Source organism: Podarcis pityusensis, assembly GCF_964106645.2.
Source record: "Podarcis pityusensis genome assembly, chromosome: 14".
NCBI lineage: Eukaryota > Metazoa > Chordata > Lepidosauria > Squamata > Lacertidae > Podarcis > Podarcis pityusensis.
Window position 1 is genome coordinate 47,065,981 of NC_138039.1, and position 20,520 is coordinate 47,086,500.

The following is a 20,520-nucleotide window of genomic DNA, read 5'->3' on the forward strand; positions in this document are numbered from 1 at the left end:
TGGTGGAAGGCTCCTTTTCACCTCCCTCCTGGAGAATCCCGTGCTCTGAAATCCAATCGTGTAGCCCACAGCCTGAGGTGGGGTCTGAGATGACTTCAGGGACCTGACATGGATTTCAGGCTGCTGCACCCTTTCACTGAAAATTAAATCTCAGCAGTGCTCCTTGGGGAAGGATCAGGCCGCTCAGCAGCTGCCCTCTCAGCAGCACACATGCGTGGCTAGATTTGGGGAGCTTTTAACTAAGCTGACAGAACTCAGCTTATGGTTCACAGATTGGCACACAAAGATGTAGGAGAAGAAAATATATTGGTGGCAGCAGGGCAGGGGGGAGGGAATGGATGGACAAGGCTGCTTAGCCCTTTCGTGAGTGAGAGACAGCACTCTGCAAATTCTCCGGAATACAGCCCTGGCCGATTGGGTCAAAGGAGGGACATGTCATAACTTCAGTACTTTGTGCACAAATATATATCAGCCCATGGGATGCTCCAGGAGATTTTCCCCTCTCCCTTTATTAAAATATTAGGAAAATAATATTAGGGAAAAGGTCGCATTGGAAAGAGAAGCGCAAACAGCAGAAATAAATAGGAGACTAAAATAATCACGAGCAGCTGTTGGAAAATTTAGCTTTATATCAAAAAATATATCTATAACCTTATATTTGAAAGCTAAAGTGTTTGATATGCGCATTTTATCTGAGATGGAGTGGAGAACTGGACCATGACACAGAGAAACGTGAAAGCTTAAGAACAGCACAGCATGTCATAGAACAGGCCAGCTAAGAAAGATCATTAAAAGATGGAAAAGATAATAAATGGATATGACAAAGATCAAAAGTTGGAGATGTAGTGGGAAGTTAAAATGGACATATGCAGGACATGTGACAAGAGATGAAACAATGGAGAGAGCTTGGCATCTATCCAAAGATGGATGTGAGAAGAAGGAGAAGGAGAAATATAGTAGTTGCTGATCTGGAGGAAAAGAGAAATGCAACAATACTGCTTCCCATTAAATTTTCTCAAGAGCAGCATGATTGATAGTTGAACAGCGCCCTGGTCCTTTTTTTCTGGGAAAGAAGAGATCACTATCTGATCCATCCAGCTTCTCATCTTGAGTCTATCACTAATTCTTATGGCAGAGACATCACCTTGCCAACAAAGGTCCGTATAGTTAAAGCCATGGTTTTCCCAATAGTGATGTATGGAAGTGAGAGCTGGACCATAAAGAAGGCTGATCGCCGAAGAACTGATGCTTTTGAATTATGGTGCTGGAGGAGACTCTTAATAGTCCCATGGACTGCAAGAAGATCAAACGCATCCATTCTTGAGGAAATCAGCCCTGAGTGGTCACTGGAAGGACAGATTGTGAAGCTGAGGCTCCAATACTTTGGCCACATCATGAGAAGAGAAGACTCCCTGGAAAAGACCCTGCTGTTGGGAAAGATTGAGGGCACAAGTAGAAGGGGACGACAGAGGACGAGACGGTTGGATAGTGTTCTCGAAGCCACAAACATGAGTCTGACCAAACTGCGGGAGGCAGTGGAAGACAGGAGTGCCTGGCGTGCTCTGGTCCATGGGGTCACGAAGAGTTGGACACGACTAAACGACTAAACAACAACAAATTCTTATGGCAAACTTCTTATATCAGCTTTGCCCTGCCTGGACCTGGATGAAAGGGGCTCCAAATTCCCCAGAGACAATTGGCTAGATGCAGGCACTGCCCCAAAGGAATGCACATTGCCTTGACCCCTCTGCCTTGCCTGCTTTCTCACACGGCTGCACCAGGCAAGCACCTGGGATTCTCTCACCTGGATTTTCCGACTCTTCCAAGACCTGCCTCTCAGCTGTGTCTTTTCCTTCTTGGAGGTCTGCAGGTGTTGTGCAGTTGTCACAACTGGTGGCAGCTAAAAGAAAAAAGAGAAGAACAGTAACACTCTAGCAAATATCTTTCTTTCAGCTGCTCTTTCTATGCCGAGGTCACATTTTCTTAGTTTGGATACTAAGCCCTCCCAATCCCAAATGTCTTAAGATTTAACGAAATAAATGTGAATATATGTCAAACCAGGAATGAAACAAGTATGAAACCCTTCATCTTCCTTCTCTTTCCTAGTATCTGCACCCAGCACAACTGTTTTCCCCAGTCACTGATATGCTCTAAGAACTGAGCCAGATTTTAGGAATAAGAACTTCTGTGGCAGTGGAGAAAGAAGCACCACAGCGGAGGAGGTGCCCAACAATTTGCAGGAAAATTCATGGGGGAACCTGGGAGAACGCAACATTCATAGCCTCTAGTGCATATATACCAACACATACTGTACGGGAAACAAACAAGATGAGAAAGAAATCCTAACATCTACCTCTCTATACAGTGGTACTTTGGTTCTCAGACTTAATCCATTCCAGAAGTCTGTTCCAAAACCAAAGCGTTCCAAAACCAAGGCACGCTTTCCCATAGAAAGTAATGCAAAATTGATTAATCTGTTCCAGACTTTTAAAAACAACCCCAAAACAGCAATTTAACATGAATTTGACTATCTAACAAGATCTAAAATGAAAGCAATAAACAACATACTGCAGTCACACAATCAATCAATAGGTGAACTGGGTTCCACACAGTCACACACACACACAGAGCCACAAAAATGCAAAATAAATAGCAAAAACAGACAGACCACAGCGTAACACTCGAAACGGAGCATGCTTGACTTCTGAAAAAAGTTCGCAAACTGGAACACTTACTTCCGAGTTTGCAGTGTTTGAGTTCCAAGTTGTTTGATAACCAAGGTAAAAAAAGGTAAAGGAACCCCTGACCATTAGGTCCAGTCGTGGCTGACTCTGGGGTTGCGGCGCTCATCTTGCTTTATTGGCCAAGGGAGCCGGCGTACAGCTTCCGGGTCATGTGGCCAGCATGACTAAGTCGCTTCTGGCGAACCAGAGCAGCGCACGGAAATGCCGTTTACCTTCCCTCAGGAGCGGTACCTATTTATCTACTTGCACTTTTGAAGTGCTTTCAAACTGCTAGGTTGGCAGGAGCAGGGACCAAGCAATGGGAGCTCACCCCGTTGCGGGGATTCGAACCGCCAATCTTCTGATCAACAAGTCCTAGGCTCTGTGGTTTAACCCACAGTGCCACCTGCGTCCCTGGAGAACCAAGGTGCCACTGTATAAACTTTTTGCTGGCCTGTTGTCACACTGTGATAATAGTCTGAGCTGCCAAGGGGAGCAAGAGGCACATGGACTAAGCTGAGGTTCGGAAGACTGTCCTTCCAGGAATGCACCTCAGAGCCTGAATGGGTCACCTCAGGAGAAGGAGGAGAGGAGGGGGAGGGTAAATCTGATTGTTTTGCTGCTCTTAGCAGATCATAATTCTGTTCAGGCTGCAATACAGCTAAGCACACCTTTTGAAAGTCAGGAGCATTTGGTAAACAGGCAAATCTATCTTGGACTAGTGAAAGCATTCAGAAGCTTCTGGGAACAAAGTGAATAAATATAATTGTAAATTAGCAAGCACGGCTTATCACTTGTAGCTATAACTTAATTTAAGTTGTGTTACAAGCTCAGCAAGACTTCTGAGCAGCTTCAAATCTAATTCGTCAAAACCATTTTCCCACCAAAGCTTGCAAGAAAACCATTAATGAAGTCTAGAGTGATTGTGTTCATTTTGACTTCTCTGTGAGGGAGCAGAATGCAAATATTCCCAGGTGAAACCTGCTCAAGGTTGCTTCACATCTCCAGAGGAACTCAATAGCTGCATTGTGTCATTTGAAAGATGCTGAAAGCCTCATGCAGTGGCACAGCTCAAAGAAGGGATGGGAAATCACAGCTGGAAGTGACCTGTAAGGCTCTTTTGGTCAGTGGCTCAATCCTGGTACTGGGGCACTTGGTAATCTGGTGGTGTAGTTTTTAAAAGGTAGGGAGGTTACAGAAATGTAGAGTTGGGGTCTGATGTGTAGTAAGCTCTTGCTGTTATACTGATTAAATGTCAGCGTCTTCATTACAATTTTTGGAGAGCAGATTAAAGAATTAATTCCAGAGGCCCTGAAATTAGGACTCTGAAGTGAGTAGAGCACCATATGGCAGTGGGGAATATCTCTTAGAGACACCGACATAGATGGGGTCAGCCAGGAGACTAGTGTCAACAGTTAGCAAGGGCAGAGCAGCAAACACCAGTAGGCACTCTGTGTAATTTCCAGAGAGCAAGATGACCTTTCTTTCTCCTTATGGATACAAAGACCATATCTGACAGCTGCACATGGCCTGAATGAAGTCAGAGAGATAGAAGGGGAGCATGTTAACCCCTTATTAGACACCCACTGCAGTTAGGAAGTGACACATGGCTCCAAAAAGGCTGAATTCAAGCCTTGGTTACCTATGTCTATAACATGCGATTAATCTGACACCCAAACACCACATGTATGTTCTATATAAAGCAAGTGTGAAAAAGTCATTAGCACCCCTACCGCCTGAGAACTCATGTCACCAGGAGGCAGTTCCATGAAGCCAGACCCCCAACCGCCCTTCATCACTGCCATCCGCAGATGCCAGGGGCACAAGCTCCAAAGCCATATCATGCCACATCCACACTCATATTGGTGCAGTCAAAAGCCCCCAAAGCAGCCTTTCTCAACCTGTGGGTCCCCAGATATTGTTGAACTACAACTCCCATCACCCCTAGCTAGCAAGGCCAGAGCTCAGGGATGGTCCAACAACATCTGGGGACCCACAGGTTGAGAACCGCTGCCCTAAAGCAATCAGGTCCCTTTTAAGGGTAATAGAGACCATACTGGGGCCAGAAGCCAAAACCCTCCTTTGGGCTCAGTTTAGCTAGAGCTCTCCATGGTGCTAATAACTACTTCTCTGCTCTGTGTGTTTGAGACCTGGCATTCCACTATGATCTGACTACACATTTTGGAGTACAAGACACCTGTCCACTGACTTGCTTTTCTGGACTTTTGACTCTGGCTCTGCTCATTAGACCCTGGATGGAATTGGCTTCTCTGGAACCAGGGCCCAGCTGTGCCCCCCCCACAACCCCTCTAGCAGGGTCTTCTGCCTGAAACAGGACACTGGAGTGCAAGTGTAATCTGTAAATGAAATTTAAATGATAGCAGTAAATGGCTAAAGGAATGACTCGCAGGATCCCGAAGGCAATAAGCAAAGGAAGTTCCAGCTGATGCTTTGCTGGCACCATATCATCCCAGGCCAATGGCATTGCCTGGGCAATGGAGACTTTACTGCAAAATGGAGGAAGATCCATGCCAATTATGCCTGAAGCACAATCCAGATCTATGCAACATGTTAAATTTTGAGCCCATTTGATTGGGAGAGGCTGAGGGACCTCTTAGGTCTTATTCAATTCTTAAGGAGGGGTCTTATATATTTACCCCTCCAACGTGCTCAGGGCATACCGTCCAGTGATCCCTCTTCCCAGAGCAACCCTGCAGGTAAGGTAAGATGACTGGCCAACCAACCCAAGACCACACTGGGAGCTTCACAAGTGGGGATTTGAAACCGGCTCTCCCCAGTTCAATTCTGATCCTCCAGCCCCAACACCACACAGCTGATCCAGTTGCAACTGATGACCCTACTGTGGATGGGGTGGCAGTTTCCCCCTAGATTTCAAGAGAAGACGACTTGTTCATTAGGGAAGTACAGATTTTCTGACAGCCATTGTACTCCTAAGAGGAAGCACCTGCTCCTCTCATTAAGGGTGGTTAGTTGGACTCTGCCACAAAATGCAAAGGGGGCAAGAAACAACTCTCCTAATTAAGGCTTTGTAATGAATTTGAAACTGGAATTGTTTTGTTTTAAATATATGTTACCTACTGCATATGTAACTTTGAGGTGTTCTACAGGAAGTGATTCATGTGTGAAAATAAATAAACAGAGCAACTAAAGCCAAACTCACTTCTTTGGCCTGCAAATGTGGGCAAAGTGGAGCACAATTAATAGATACATTTGCAGTTTTAAAAACAACAACAGTGGCAGCACAAGCTGCTAAAAAACTGGGATGATGAAGGGGCCTCGGTGTGAGCCTTCTTCGCATGGTCACGTTATCTGTCTGCTGCCCTAAGCTCTGCAAAACTGTTGGGATCATCTCCTCAGATTAGAGGCTCTAGCTCCAAGATGTTTCAGCAGCTCCCAATCCAATTAAACAGAAGTTAAATATACAGAAGGGTCTATTGAGCCCAATCATCTCCATTTTTTTAAAGACTGAAAAACCATGTAATTGTAGGTTATACAACAACTTAATCTGACTTAAAACCTAATATCAACCTCCTGCTTTATAAGTGCACTTGGTTAAGCTGGCTTGTGATACTGGTGTGCTCAGTTTGGGGGTCGTCATTATCCTTTATTAAGTTACTTGTAATCCTAAAAGCCTGTGACTGGGTCTAGATTTTTGGCAAAGATCCAGGGATTTCCCTTCTCAGAAGACGGGCTGATTGAACAGGCCTCTGTGGCAAGTCTGAAGCTTCTGAGTGAGCCACAGAGCAAAGTTTGATCAGCCAGCCCTGTCAGCTAAGGGGCTCCACCTTATGAGATCCTATTTGACCACCACAAGACATGGCAGAGTCTGGGAGGGATGTGTGTGTCAGAATATGACTGGGTTTAACTGCCAACCTAGCAGTTCGAAAGCACGTCAAAGTGCAAGTAGATAAATAGGTACCACTCCGGCAGGAAGGTAAACTGCGTTTCCGTGCACTGCTCTGGTTTGCCAGAAGCAGCTTAGTCATGCTGGCCACATGACCCGGAAGCTGTACACCGGCTCCCTTGGCCAATAAAGCGAGATGAGTGCCGCAACCCCAGAGTCGTCCGCGACTGGACCTAATGGTCAGGGGTCCCTTTACCCTTTTTAAATAATTTTCACCCAACCTCCTTTCAGCTTTGGAGAAACCCATTGTGGAGGAGGGACTCTTTCAAATGCCAGGTACGCCTCAAAATGAACAAGGCATTTAAATGGTCTGGAGTGACTTGTTTAACAGCAGGGGTGTTACATTATGCACAGCCCTTGACTGCAGACTAAAATCATTTTCATTTCACATACTAAGTCTCATAATGAATTGGTGGCATTTAGGGAATAGAATATTTATTTGGTTTCAGTGCTCTTTTAAAAGAAGTCCCTACTTTCTGTAATAATAATAATAATAATAATAATAATAATAATAATAATAAAATTTATTTATATCCCGCCCTCCCCAGCCGAAGCCGGGCTCAGGGTGGCTAACAACAATAAAACAGTACAACACAACACAACACAACACAACACAACACAACACAACACAACACTCTAAAATCATTCATTATAAAATTAATTCAAAGCAAATCACTGGCAACCATTGGGCCAGAGCTCCGCTAAGATTGACGAAGGAGGGAGTCAGGCTGTGCCCTGGCCAAAGGCCTGGTGGAACAGCTCTGTCTTGCAGGCCCTGCAGAAAGATGTCAAGTCCCACAGGGCCCTAGTCTCTTGTGACAGAGCATTCCACCAGATCGGAGCCACAGCCGAAAAAGCCCTGGCTCTAGTTGAGGCCAGCCTAACCTCTCTGTGGCCTGGGACCTAAATGGCAATGTGATCTTTAATTCTACTGTCATCTGTGCTGACAGGGTGGGGTAGGGAATATATATATAAACACACCAAAACAGCCTGGGGGTGTATTCAAAGGACATCAACAAGAAGCAGAATTACAGGACTGGAAACTTCTTTCCTTTTTCCCCACCCAAAACAAAGCTTTCAATACTGTTTCCACAAGCAGGAGCTGCTGCTGCTGGAAGTAACCATGATTTATTTTAGGGGGGCAGGCTTTATGTGTTTTGGGGAGGCAGAACTGAGTTATCTGTGACGCATCAGTTAGTTAAGTATTTTATTTATTTACTTGGTTTAGGTGGGGCAGCTACCCCCCTGCCATGCCCATGTGCTGGAAGCAGAGACCAACATTTCCCTACCTTCCCAGCCAGGGCCCCTCCACCAACCATCTACCACCCCCACGAGCACAGAGTACGCCGAAGAAGAAAGAGAAGAAAACAAAGAAGAGAGATGACAACAAGAAAGAAAGAAAGAAAGAAAGAAAGAAAGAAAGAAAGAAAGAAGAGATAAAAGGAAATGAAAAGAAAAGAAACAGGAAGAAGAAAGGAAAGAGAGAGAGGAAAAAAGAAGAGGAAAAAGAGAAAAGGGAAAGAAACAATAAAGAAAGATAAAAAGGACTTTTCCCATCTGCCAGTTACCTTAAAAAAAAGAACAAAATATTTAAGATATTCAGTCCATGATAACATCCACTGTCTCCACTTTCTGTTAAACCATGTTTATTTTAAGTGTCTCAAAATCATTTGATTCCTCTCTGACTTTTGACACCAGTTTCAGGGCAAACCCATTTAGCTATTGTTTACCCTCACAAGGACCCAGGGAGGCAGGCCAGGACCAGTGTTCTCCAGGACTGATGAGGAACTGAACCACAGAGAGCTGGGATGGAGGTGGAAGGAGGGAAGGAGGGAGAGAGAAAGAGAGCACTTGCGAGACTGCCTTATAGAGGAAGATCATTGCCCCCGCCCCCAGCTTGGACAGCTTAAGCTGCTCCCAAATGCCCTGATTTTGTCTCCATTCATCTACTGTGTTGCAAAGGGATTTGATCCAATTCATTTGGCTGTTAATGCAGCTGACTTGACAACTAGCCTCCTGTTAATTCTGGTGAGGAGGCAGATGTGTTGAGACCAGACAGCGATCTCTCCCAAATCAGCACGAGACAGCAGGGTGTGACATCAGGAATTGATTTTATTGTAATTGCCAGAACCCAAGAAAGGCCTATGGAGATGGGGGACGGGACACATGATCCAAAAACTAGAGTGGGGAGCTTGTGGTCTTCTAGATGTTGGACCTCCATCACCCCCAGCAGTCAGCAAGGGCCATGGTCAAGGAGAAGGATGGGAGGTATAGTCCAACAACAGGTGCCCCAACACAGCCTTTAAATTAATGTCAAACTTGAGGTCAGCCCAAGACATTTTGCTTCCTCTAGCAAATGGGGCCTCCACCTCAAGTCAAGATGAATATGCTGAACATGACTCAACTTATTTTGGAACCTGATGCAGAAAACCCAACAGGCTCCTCTCTTTCTCCCTGACAATAAAATTACAATAATAAACGGAATAATCAATAATTTGCTGTCTTTTCATAATATGCCAAATCAGCTGCCTGAGGCAGTCACCTTATTCTGCCTAATAGTACAGCTGTCTCTGTTCAAACTGCAAGTGGTTCATAAGCAGAGCCTTATAAACATGCAAACGTACATATCTCATGAAGCGAGCTGTAGTCCAAAATGCTTACACCACAATCAATGTGTTAGTCTTTAAGGTGCCACAAGACTCTTGGTTGTTCATCAGACTTACGAGCTGTATGCAATAAGATTAGCCTTACAAGCAGACAGAGCAGGGATCTCCATTGAGGATCAGAGCAATGAGCACGAGACTTCCATCTGATTCAAACTGAGAGCTCTCTTTGAGTTTTATCAAAAGCCAGAGGAGGCTTAAGCAGCTGTCATCTGCAAAATGTCATCATAGTGCATCACCATAGGGACACTGTGGTGGTCAACTGCCACAACCGTCAGTGTCAAACAGTAAAACTTCAGACCATGGAGATCTGCAAAGACCTGGACTTGATCTATAACTACAAACTATCTATCATATCTATCAATCTACTGAATCACTCAGTAGATTTGCAGGTGAAGCAATACACAGACTCCATGGCGCTGCAATTATTTTCAAAATACATATTTGGCAAGATGTATAAATCGTTGTGCAAGAATCTTCAGGTTACTTTGCCTATGAGTAGGTATATACAAGTAAACACAAATTTAGAGCAGTGATAAAATGATCAATCACACAAGAAACCAGCATTTGGTTACAGTTCCTCCAACCAACCAGAAGACACCCCACCTCATTTGGCCTAGTGGAGAAAAGGTCAGAAAGCAATTTTGAATAATAAACGAGACCTCCTGACCTCCTGACCCAAGTCTGGCAGGGTCAGTGGCAGCCCTTTTCACCAAATGCTGATGGCAGAGACACAGACAGCTCCACTAATGAGCTCCTGGATAGAGCAATTGCCAATCTGGAGGTCACTGGCCTGCTGCTTCACAGGAAGAGGAAAGTGATGCTCTATTTGGCTGAAAGTGGAAGCCAAGGGGGTCAAGGAAATCCGGAATGTTGTTGTTCCTCCTAAGGCCAATCCCAGTGTGGGCATGATTTCATGAGGAGGTAGCACGTCACCAGGTCCACTGGAGAAAGATCACTAGCACAAATCTGCAATGCTGCCTTAGCTCCCACTCAGTGTCATGAACTGCCTAGATGCAGAGGAATGGTGGAAGGCACCAGTGGGGGAACCCCGAGAGAAGAAGGCTCAGAGCCTGTGGACTAGTAAGTGGATGATGATTAGTGGTCAGAGGAAGAAGACTGGGAGGTGTTGGTGTTGGAAGAGGTAACAGGGTTTAGTGAGCAGGGAGAGGCTGTGGCAGAAAGAAGTGCAGAAGCAGAAGTGGAAGCAGAAGAGGAGAGAGGCCAAGAGGCAGAGATGAGTCAGGCTGGTGAAGATGCCAGGGTGTCTCCCTCTCCTGCTACAACAAGCTCCCCTTCCCCCAGTATCCCAGGACCAGGAGAGGTATCAAGTGGAAAGAGAAAAGACAGGGGCCTGTGTAGTCTCAGATTGCTTGGGAAGCACCCTGGTGAGGAGGAGATTTAGTCAGGTGTGGGAATATGAGGAACTTCAGTCTCCACAATTGCCTTGTAGGTGCAAGACCTACCAAGAAGAGTTGCCGAGCTCATTAGGCCTGGCACTCATGAGCAAGTCTTGTTTCTTCTAATAGAGTTGAGTTCACTTACTCAGTGTGATTTTTTGCTGGTTAGCTCCTTGATGCTCAGCCTCTTCATCCCACATGTGTCAGGAAGAGACTGACAGGCTCTTTGTAATCTTCTTGAGTTGGGTCAGATCCGGGGATCAGCTAGAAACCTCAGGGAAGCCCAGCACTGCAGCAGAATGGAAATAGCTGCATCCACACCCACACATACCATATTAGTCTCCAGCCAAACATTAAACATCAAATGGTCTCAGCTCCTGTAATTTCTATCTGTATAATCACTGTGATTAATAGCCCAAAGTTGTCCATCTAGTTCAGCATCCTGCTTCTTTCTACAGCAGCCAGCCACAGGCCCAAATGGATATGAGGGCAACAGGCCCCCTCCTGTTGTTTCCCCTTCAGAAAATGCCATTCAGTGGCACACACATCTCATGAACCAGGAGGTCCCATCCATGTGGTCATAACGGGCCTCTTGCATGAACTTGTCTAATTCCCTTTTCAAAGCCACCTGACCTTGTGGCCGTAGACGCACCATGTGGCAGTGCATGAATGAGTGTGAAGATTGACAAAAGTGACACTCCTCTCTGCCCACTGTTTATGCACCATGCCTGATTTTACAGCCTTCTACCATGTTCTCTCTCAGTTGCTCTGTTTTCTAAACCCAAAAATCCCTAAACACTTTGGCCTTCCCTGCTGCAGCAGATGCTCCAGCTTCCCATAGAGGAGAGGATTTTCTAAATGCAGATTTTCAAATTAGAACAACCACTATATTTTAAAAGTTCCCTGTCTCCTTACTATGGAACCCCTAAGCCTCATTAAAGCGATTTGTAGCAGTTTGTTTTCCCCTTGTGGTTTAGGTCATTTGTGCGTGCCCCCACCCCGCAAGAGTTCTGGTTCTTTTCCAGATTTCTGACCTTCTTGAATCTGAAGCCAAGCGCATTTGCAGACAGCTGCAACACGAGAGCCTCCTCGTCCTCCCCTGCCATTGACCTTCAACCTGATCTGAAAGAGCCACCTTCTTTCTGAGAGAGAAGTTATTCATTTACTGTAATAGCCTCCTGAGCAACGGCTGGCAATTGTGCCCAGATGGGATTCTGTGGGGCTTCCAGCTCCAGAACCAGCAGGAGGCTGCAGTTGGATCAGCTGGGGCTGCAAAAGTTGATCTTTAAAAATATGACTGGTGTGTGAAATTAAAGGAAAAGAGTGTGTGTTTCAGTGCAAGCAGGGTGGGAGGAGGGATTAAAAACAACAGTTCCTATCATTTTGCCTGCGTCTATTCTCCACTTACTGTTCCTAAGCGGAAATCTAATCTTCTCTGTTGGGGACAAATGGGGAATCTGCAGTGCAGCTTTTCCGCTGGGCCAGATATATAAATGCGGTGGCTCTTTCATTCAAAAGTGCAAAGAAATGAAATGGACTGGATGGGGGGAATGGAAGCACCACTTCTGCAAAGCCGAGCTGCAGGTGGCGATGGAGGAGACAGCTTGTGAGGCATGGAGGGCATTTATCACAACCCCTAGACAAGTTATTGAGCTGTCTGTGAAAAACAGGAAGAGTTCTCGCAGAAGGCAGTGGCTGAGGCCCTTGATTGATAGAGTGAGATGATGCAAAGCTGTCTGATGGCCTCTCTGTGAAATAACGCAGAGGAACTCAAGGTCTTTCTTGACAATCCCTGACCACAGATGAACAGCTACTTTATTACAGCGCAGGGAAAGGTTGCACCTTGCTCCAGACTCACCCACCCGCCGATGCACACAGTTAACTTCACCAACAACCCCCTGTGCGTTTAAGGGGTCTGCAGACTTCGTAGGATTTAAAGGGACAGCAGATTGCGTTAGTTCAAAGGTGGGATTCTTCCCCCACCCCCCATGCAACGAAAGTACCAGTAACTGGAAATAATATAATCAATCCGTACTATGCTGTTCTGGGACCAGGCAAGAATATCGGGGAGCTGTGCTTACACCTTCTGAAACCTTGACATTGTCAGCCTCTATGAAATGCAGGGTTTTTATTTGTCTTTAAGCCATTTTACAATACAGTGGTACCTCAGGTTAAGTACTTAATTCGTTCCGGAGGTCTGTACTTAACCTGAAACTGTACTTAACCTGAAGCACCACTTTAGCTAATGGGGCCTCCTGCTGCTGCCGCACCGCCGGTGCACGATTTCTGTTCTCATCCTGAAGCAAAGTTCTTAACCTGAAGCACAATTTATGGGTTAGCGGAGTCTGTAACCTGAAGCGTATGTAACATGAAGCGTATGTAACCCGAGGTACCACTGTAGAGAGTGATACCTAAGGGACACCATAAAGGGATCTTCCAAGGCAGAGGTGAATCTCAAGTTTCTGTGCTGCAGCTCCAGTGGCATTGATTTCAGGAACTCCTCCCAAGTCACTTTGGATGTTGTGGGGCATGTCTTCTTGGGGGGGGGGGGGCTCTTTTTGCTAACTCCACTCCACTTGGTGGGGGTCAGGGGGGCTGCATCAGGCCTCCAGACTAGACCCCTATTTTAGAGTAATGGCTCTGTGAGCAAGTCAAGTCCTTGACTGGCGTATCTCTTAGCACACACTGTTGTCCCTTTTGCACTGACTGTCTGGTGTATGAGAGAGCAAACTTTTTTTTTTTTTAATGATATTTATTCCCGATTTAAAGTTACAAAAAAGAAAAAGAGAAACCATACAAAATACAAAAAAAACTTTAGCCATAACAAAGCAAGAAACAAACAAGTAAAAAAGAACAATAAGATAGAATAAAAAAGAAGACTTAACAAAAAAAATAAAAATACATTGAGTTAAAATAAAACAAAAACAGATTAAACCTTTACATAGCCTTTTCCCTTTACTTATTTCCATGACCTCCTCTCACCTCCCAGTTTTGTATTCTAGTTCAGATCGTGTTTCCAGCAAATCCTTTAGCCTTATTTTCATTTACGTATTTTAAAATTAAAATAATGGGATTAAACCTCCTCTAATTCATCAATTTCATCAACTCATTTTTGCTTAGTCCATTATATCATATCTACCAGAACGACCTAATATTCTTTTTCCAACCTCTTTCTAACATTCTTTTATATTACAGTACTTTTGAAGATATATTTTGAATTTTTTCCAGTCTTCTTCCATCGACCCTTCTCCCTGGTCTCGAATTCTGCCGGTCATCTCAGCCAATTCCATGTAGTCCATCACTTTCATCTGCCATTCTTCTCGGGTGGGCAATTCTTGTGTCTTCCAGTACTTCCCGATGAGTATTCTTGCTGCTGTTGTAGCATACATAAAGAAAGTTCTGTCCTCCCTTCGCACCAATTGACCGACCATGCCCAGAAGAAAGGCCTCTGGTTTCTTCAGAAAGGTATATTTAAATACCTTTTTCAGTTCGTTATATATCGAGAGAGCAAACTTAAGCAAGCAGCCTCTCCAGCCACTTAGGGATGGATGCAAGAGAAGACTGAACATTCTGGCACCTGAGCCATCTCAGTCCAGCTCAAATGACGGGAGCAGCCACTCTACACAGATTTTAAAAATATTAGCCACTGAATTACAGTTTTATGGTTGGGTTCCTAACACAGCCAAGTTGATGTTTAAGTGAAAGGATCAGAAACGATACTTTCTGGTGACTGCCACAATTTATGACTGGCAATTTTAGCTAAGAGAATTCAACAAACAAGAATTTTAATGGGCTCTACCAGCTTGATTTTGGGAAACACAGGTGGACACAGCAGAGAAGGCACCTTAGCTGGCTGGCTGGCTTGCTGCTCCAGTGGGTTGTTGGTAAAGTTAACTGTGTGCATCAGCGCGTGGGTGAGTCTCTTGGTGCCTTTTCTCATTCCTTGGTGCAGTGGACGAGGGTCACATCAAATCACCTTCCAAGCAGCCGAGCTGTCACCTGCTTCAAGCTCTGTTCCTAGCTTCAGCTCCTCTGGCACACAACCGTTCTTAAAACCCATATGCTGGAGAGCACAGCCATTTGGATCAGGCCCAAGGAAGAAGACCCCCAGTTTGACCTGGGAAGGAGAGGACGACTGGGAGCTTCTAAGAGAAATGGCGCCATAAACTGCTGCTGTTATGCTCCTGCAAATGACTCATCCTTGCAGTAATGGCTGAGAGGCAAGTGGGCTTCCCCAGGTAGGACCTGAAGCTGGCAATCCTAAACCGTCAGCTCAGCTCATGCTGGTTGTGGCACAGAGGAAAGGCATTCCCTTTCCAGGTGGATTCTAAAAAGGCAGTTTGTGATCTAGCAAAGGCAAAATGTCAGGGGGGAGAGAGAAATGGATGAGGCTCAGCAGTGGAGACAACAGAGGTTAGCTGTGGAAGGAGAGCAGCAGAGCTGAGGTACTGCAGAGGCAGCTTCCCATCTCCAGTTTCTGTTTGCTTGTTTGTAATTTATTTTTAGAGTTTCTAGCGGAATGGATTGATGGGTGCATTATGTGCAGCAGATATCAGGCCCACGTGGGCAGATGCTTAGTTGAGGTTTTCAAAAATGCATGGAGTGCACGAAGCACAGATCTTGATGACCCCACCAAATGTCAGGTGGGCTAAAATCTGTGCGATGCTTTCAGATGCCACAACGCAACACCAGGTCCAGTCATGTTCGCTAGATGAAGGAACTAGAAGCAGCAAGTTCTGCAGCAAATCTAAGCATAAAAAGTTCAGGGCAACTTGGCTTCTTCTTCTCTTGCCCAGCCCCCATTGGGAGAAGATAGTAAGATAAGTGTAGGAAAGCAGGAAGGCCCCAAATACCCCCATAAGACCTCAGCTCCGTCTTTTAGTTATTTCTTCTCTACCCTTGTGCTTGATTCAGAAAGCACAACCAGTGCAAATTGCAGCAGCTTCTGGGAGTGGGGCACCCAGCTTTACCCATCAGCGTTGAAAGTTCTATTAGCTACTGAGCCAAGTTCAAGGTTTAGTTCTCAACATTTAAAGCCCCATTTGGGACCAGGATACTTAGTACAGACCAAGCCAGTCTCTAAGATCTTCCCAAGAGGATAGTCCTTGGTGGACTGCCACTTGCTGACGATGTGTAAGTGAGCCTTTGGAATGCCCTCCATCGGGTAGTTTGTGAGACAGTCACAGTAACAACCTTTCAATGCCTCTTAAAAACTTAGGTTTATCTAGGTCCATGTTTCCCAAAGTGGGTGATACTGTCCCCTGGGGGGCACTGGAACGATCCAGGGGGGCGGTAGTAGCCTTGGGTGCAATTGGGGAGGCATTGCATAAAAATAAGGGTGGTTGGGATCTCCAAAGAATTGATGCTTTTGAATTATGGTGCTGGAGGAGACTCTTGAGAGTCCCATGGACTGCAAGAAGATCAAACCTATCCATTCTGAAGGAAATCAGCCCTGAGTGTTCACTGGAAGGACAGATCCTGAAGCTGAGGCTCCAATACTTTGGCCACCTCATGAGAAGAGAAGACTCCCTGGAAAAGACCCTAATGATGGGAAAGATGGAGGGCACAAGGAGAAGGGGACGACAGAGGACAAGATGGTTGGATGGTGTTCTCGAAGCCACAAACATGAGTCTGACCAAACTGCGGGAGGCAGTGGAAGACAGGAGTGCCTGGCATGCTCTGGTCCATGGGGTCATGAAGAGTCGGACACGACTAAACGATTAAACAACAACAATAACAGTGTTATTTGTATGAGAGAGTTGTGTTTTGTTTTTACCAAGTTTCATTGAATGTTGTGTGTTTATTGTTTTGCTACATCAGGTGGGATAATTTTAATAAATAAATAATAGCGATCGGGATCATTCATCTTTCCCCAAAACCACCCACCAGAGATGGAGAGCAGTCAACACCACCTTTTACAGTGGCACTTCCTGTGCCTTGGCATCCAAAGTGTTGCTGCTTCCGTGTGGAGTTTCAACAATATCCTAGCAGAACCGTATCCTTTCTAATGTTTTGGATGAGCCTGGTATGGCGCCTGCACAATTGGATTTTGTGTAAAAATACACAACAAATCTGATTTCTGTTGCATTAAGGAGTTATGTCTGGTAAAATATATGAAGCAAAGAATGAAATAAGCTGCAGTTCTACAGAGTCTTCCATTTTGCTTCCTTCAATACTTGACCACTAATATTAGAGAATATTGGATCAAGGTACAGTTTTAAGTGAATGTCTATGAGATGATACAGTAGCCAAGTTAAACCACAGGTTGGATGATAAAATACAAAATTGAGTTGTGTTCCTTTACAGGAAAGGGCTGTAATATGAAACAAGGGTGTAATGTCTTTCAGTGATGCATATTCCACAAGAGGAGGAGGAGGAGAAGGAGGAGAAGGAGAAATGTGCTGGCAGGGACCTCTACCGAGGTAGTTCAAGAGCACAGTACTTCCATGGAACAATCATGGCTAAGGACCGTTGTCAAACTGTTTCCTTCTCTGAATTTGTCAAATCCCATCTTTAGAGCCACTGAAGTAAAGTGGCTTTCACCACTTCTGGTGGCAGGAGAACTCCCACACCTCAGCAGCTCAGAATACTCTGCCTCTATTCTGCCACATCCCCTTTCTGTAGCCAAGGAAGAGCCTGAGAGTGAACACAGATATTCACCTCAGCAGAAGAAGAAGATTGGAAGGCCGTGGCTCAGTCCAGGAATGACAGTGGCCCAGGTCCCTCCTAGTCACCTTTTCTGTTAGGACATTAGCCACAGGGGGAGGGGGCACCCTTTGCCTAAAATGGGAGGGTACTTATGGGTGAGGCTTGTGGATTTCATTAAGGTCCCCTTGAGCTCTGGCTTGAATCAGCTTGGCTAATGAGAACTTACAGCACCTAGACAGGGTTCTTTTAACATACCAGTGTTGACTTGATAACTGAAGACAGAGCCATGCCAATTGGCCCAGTTGGGTTTTGTGCAAAGACCAAACGGCAGATGAAAGGATCACCAAGCCCAACCATCCTCATCCTCAAGCAGGACACCTTATGACTGAAAACATACAACATGGATCCCTCTCCAGCCTTGGTACAAAAATAGCTAAGGATGGGAAAGGAAGAGATTCCAGGAAAGAAGGAAATTGCTTATATATTTCAACAATTTTTTTCTAATGTATTAGCATATATCTGTCTTTGTGAACAACAAACTGCCCATTTCTTGCTGAGATTCAGCTGTCAACACCTTTCTTTCCAAGTGGGTTGACACAAGGCGCTCTTCCTGAATGGTGCCTACCAGAGTTCACAATGCACAACCACTTCCTAAATATTCGAACCAAACAACCTTCTAGTATACGCAGGTTACACATGGTGAACTGTGACTCCATGAATGCTCAGGGGTCCCACACTGATGTAACCTGCACCTGGGGGAACCTGACATGACAAATATTATTTTCTTTTTCTTTTCTCTTTGGTAGCTGTTTTTGTCTCTTTTAAAATGTACATTAGTTTTCTATATCTTGCGGTATTATGACTTTAATAAAAATCTTAATACCAAAATATTGGTGTAGAATGGGGACAGGAGAGGGGAATCCATTGTAAAACAAAAGATAATCCCACATGCATGTCCATATTAGCACAACTGAAACTATCAAGCGTGTTCTTTATGGCTGAAAATTTTTAACTTTTCTTAGATTCCTGGAACAAACGTGCTAGCCACAAATCTTCATGACAGACACATGCACACCACGAGATTATGAATTCTCTATGACAGAGAAGACTCACTAATAGGATTGGATGTAAACTTCAGGTCACTTAATTTTAAGGCTCAGCTAATGGCCTAAAGAAAATTGGATATCATCTCATAACATAAATTCTGAATCAGACTTTCCTGCCCATCAACAGGAACACCATTAAAAGTAACAGCAACTAAGCCCACTGTAAAATGAAATGATGCAGCTGTAAAACTAATTTCCACAATGTGGATTATTCTACCACCAAAGCATAAAAACTCCACATTTCATAGTATGAAGTTATAAAATTGGAGCAGCAACATTTTTAGTATAAGTCTGATCTCATTGATAAAAAATAAATCTGAAAACATCTGCTCATTTCCATATAATTTGTTGTTCACTAATGTTATCTATAAAATGGCATGCATCAATTGTTTGCAATCGTATTTCCAATATACACAAGAATGAAATACTAGAAGCATTTTGAACATTTACACAAAGCAACACCCTTTCCCCTCCACGCCTTAAATATGGAGATGATGAACAGGAATAGTAGCAGCAACTACCTGAGGGAGATCTGCAGTTGCAGGAACTCTGGGATGGAGAACCCTGGTCTTATCTCAGAAATGAAATGCTTCTCCATCCACCTTAACCTGCCCTCACACCAACAGATGAGACACTTACCCAGCAAGGGGTGGCTCTTTATTATCTCTGGTTCCTCAGTCCTTTGCTCCTCCACTTTGGCACTTGCTTGCCCATGACCGTTGGCCAAGGTCTTCCGACGGTTTCTCAGGCCCTGCCGAACTTCAGCCAGCAGAGCAGCCTGAATGGCTTCAGTCATCTGTCAGAGATGCAGGCTGTCAGTGAGGAGGATGTTAGGCTGTCCTGCCCCAAGCCCAGGCCTCCTTCCCCCCGCCCCTCTTCTCCCAAACACTGCTTCAGGGAAGGCCTACTTACTTACCTCTGCTTCTGAGCACCTATGCAAGGATGCTCAGTGCAGAGGAAAGGCAAAGCTAGGCTGACCCTTTGCCCTGCTGCATTGCTCTATCAGTGGCAACTGGCTTCATGATAGGAGGGGGTGAAGAAGAGGGGCCTGGGGGTGCTACAGCTAGGTGGGGTTGAGGAGGTGACCAGAACCTCTCCTGCCCATCAGACTGGAGAGGCTGAGAACTTTTCAACCACTTGTCACATACACAGCAGCCAGTTCCTGATATTCTTTGACTTTGAACAGTCAAAAAGAAAAGAAAAAAAGACCTCTCCACACACTGACACATCAGACGGGTGGCTAGGCCAAAACTTTCCCCTAGATGCATCACCTTTTTATATGCAAAGCGCTATTTCAGATGTTTGCATGATCGTCCATATCAGATAATTTCTATACATGCAGAACTAGCACAATATGCGAAAGGTTCAGGGCCAGCCTATTCCCTGACACGATCGTCTTACACATGTGTAGGGCAATCACTGGAAATCCGACAGGTCAGCAACAAATATGTCACATGGAGTTTCTGCTCATGGTTTCAGCAGGCTGTGTCTGTGTTGGTGAACTGGTCCCAGTGGCATAGCATGGGTTGTCAGCACCCGGGGCAAGGCAAGTAATTTGCGCCCCCTAACCCGTGGTAGGCTACTCTGCCAGGTAGGGGCAGAGAGCTGCGAGTGCGAGCGCCCCCCCGTTGCGCCCGGTGCGGCCGCCCCCCCCCTGCACCCCCCCACGCTACGCCACTGACTGGTCCTGAATCAAGGCAGAGACCTGGAGGCTGTGGGGCCTTCCTGATTCCCCCAGATCTGCAAAAGCTGCTTTGGTCTGGATTCCCTTGTGCACATGAGCTGACCTTGGTTAGATGCCAAGGTGCCCCTGCAGGACACACTATGCTGACAAGGAAGGTGATCCTGGCTGGATTTCGGCACCAAGTGCATCACCAACAGATAACAGACTGTGGGCTTCTCTGTCGCACCAAGTGTCTCAGCTACCATATATTGTTCCCCATGCCAGCAGTCTGCAGTGGATTGCCACCACCTATCCAAGGTCTCTTTGCACTGTGTTGCTTCAAGGAAGCCTACACAATAGTTCTCAATGGTTCTCAATGGCAGAAGAGCACC

The 20,520-nt window shown here is 45.4% G+C and overlaps 1 protein-coding gene across 1 annotated transcript in view; it reads right to left on the reverse strand.

The window, feature by feature from the left end:
- The window catches only part of WDR72 (WD repeat domain 72), a gene marked incomplete at its 5' end in the record, with an annotated part of 75,472 nt that overhangs the window by 7,656 nt on the left and 47,296 nt on the right, over positions 1 to 20,520 (reverse strand). The window contains 2 exons of the mRNA XM_080980330.1: positions 1,805 to 1,900; positions 19,105 to 19,261. Coding sequence (XP_080836456.1) covers positions 1,805 to 1,900; positions 19,105 to 19,261 — 253 coding nt within the window. The remainder of the gene's footprint in view (positions 1 to 1,804; positions 1,901 to 19,104; positions 19,262 to 20,520) is intronic.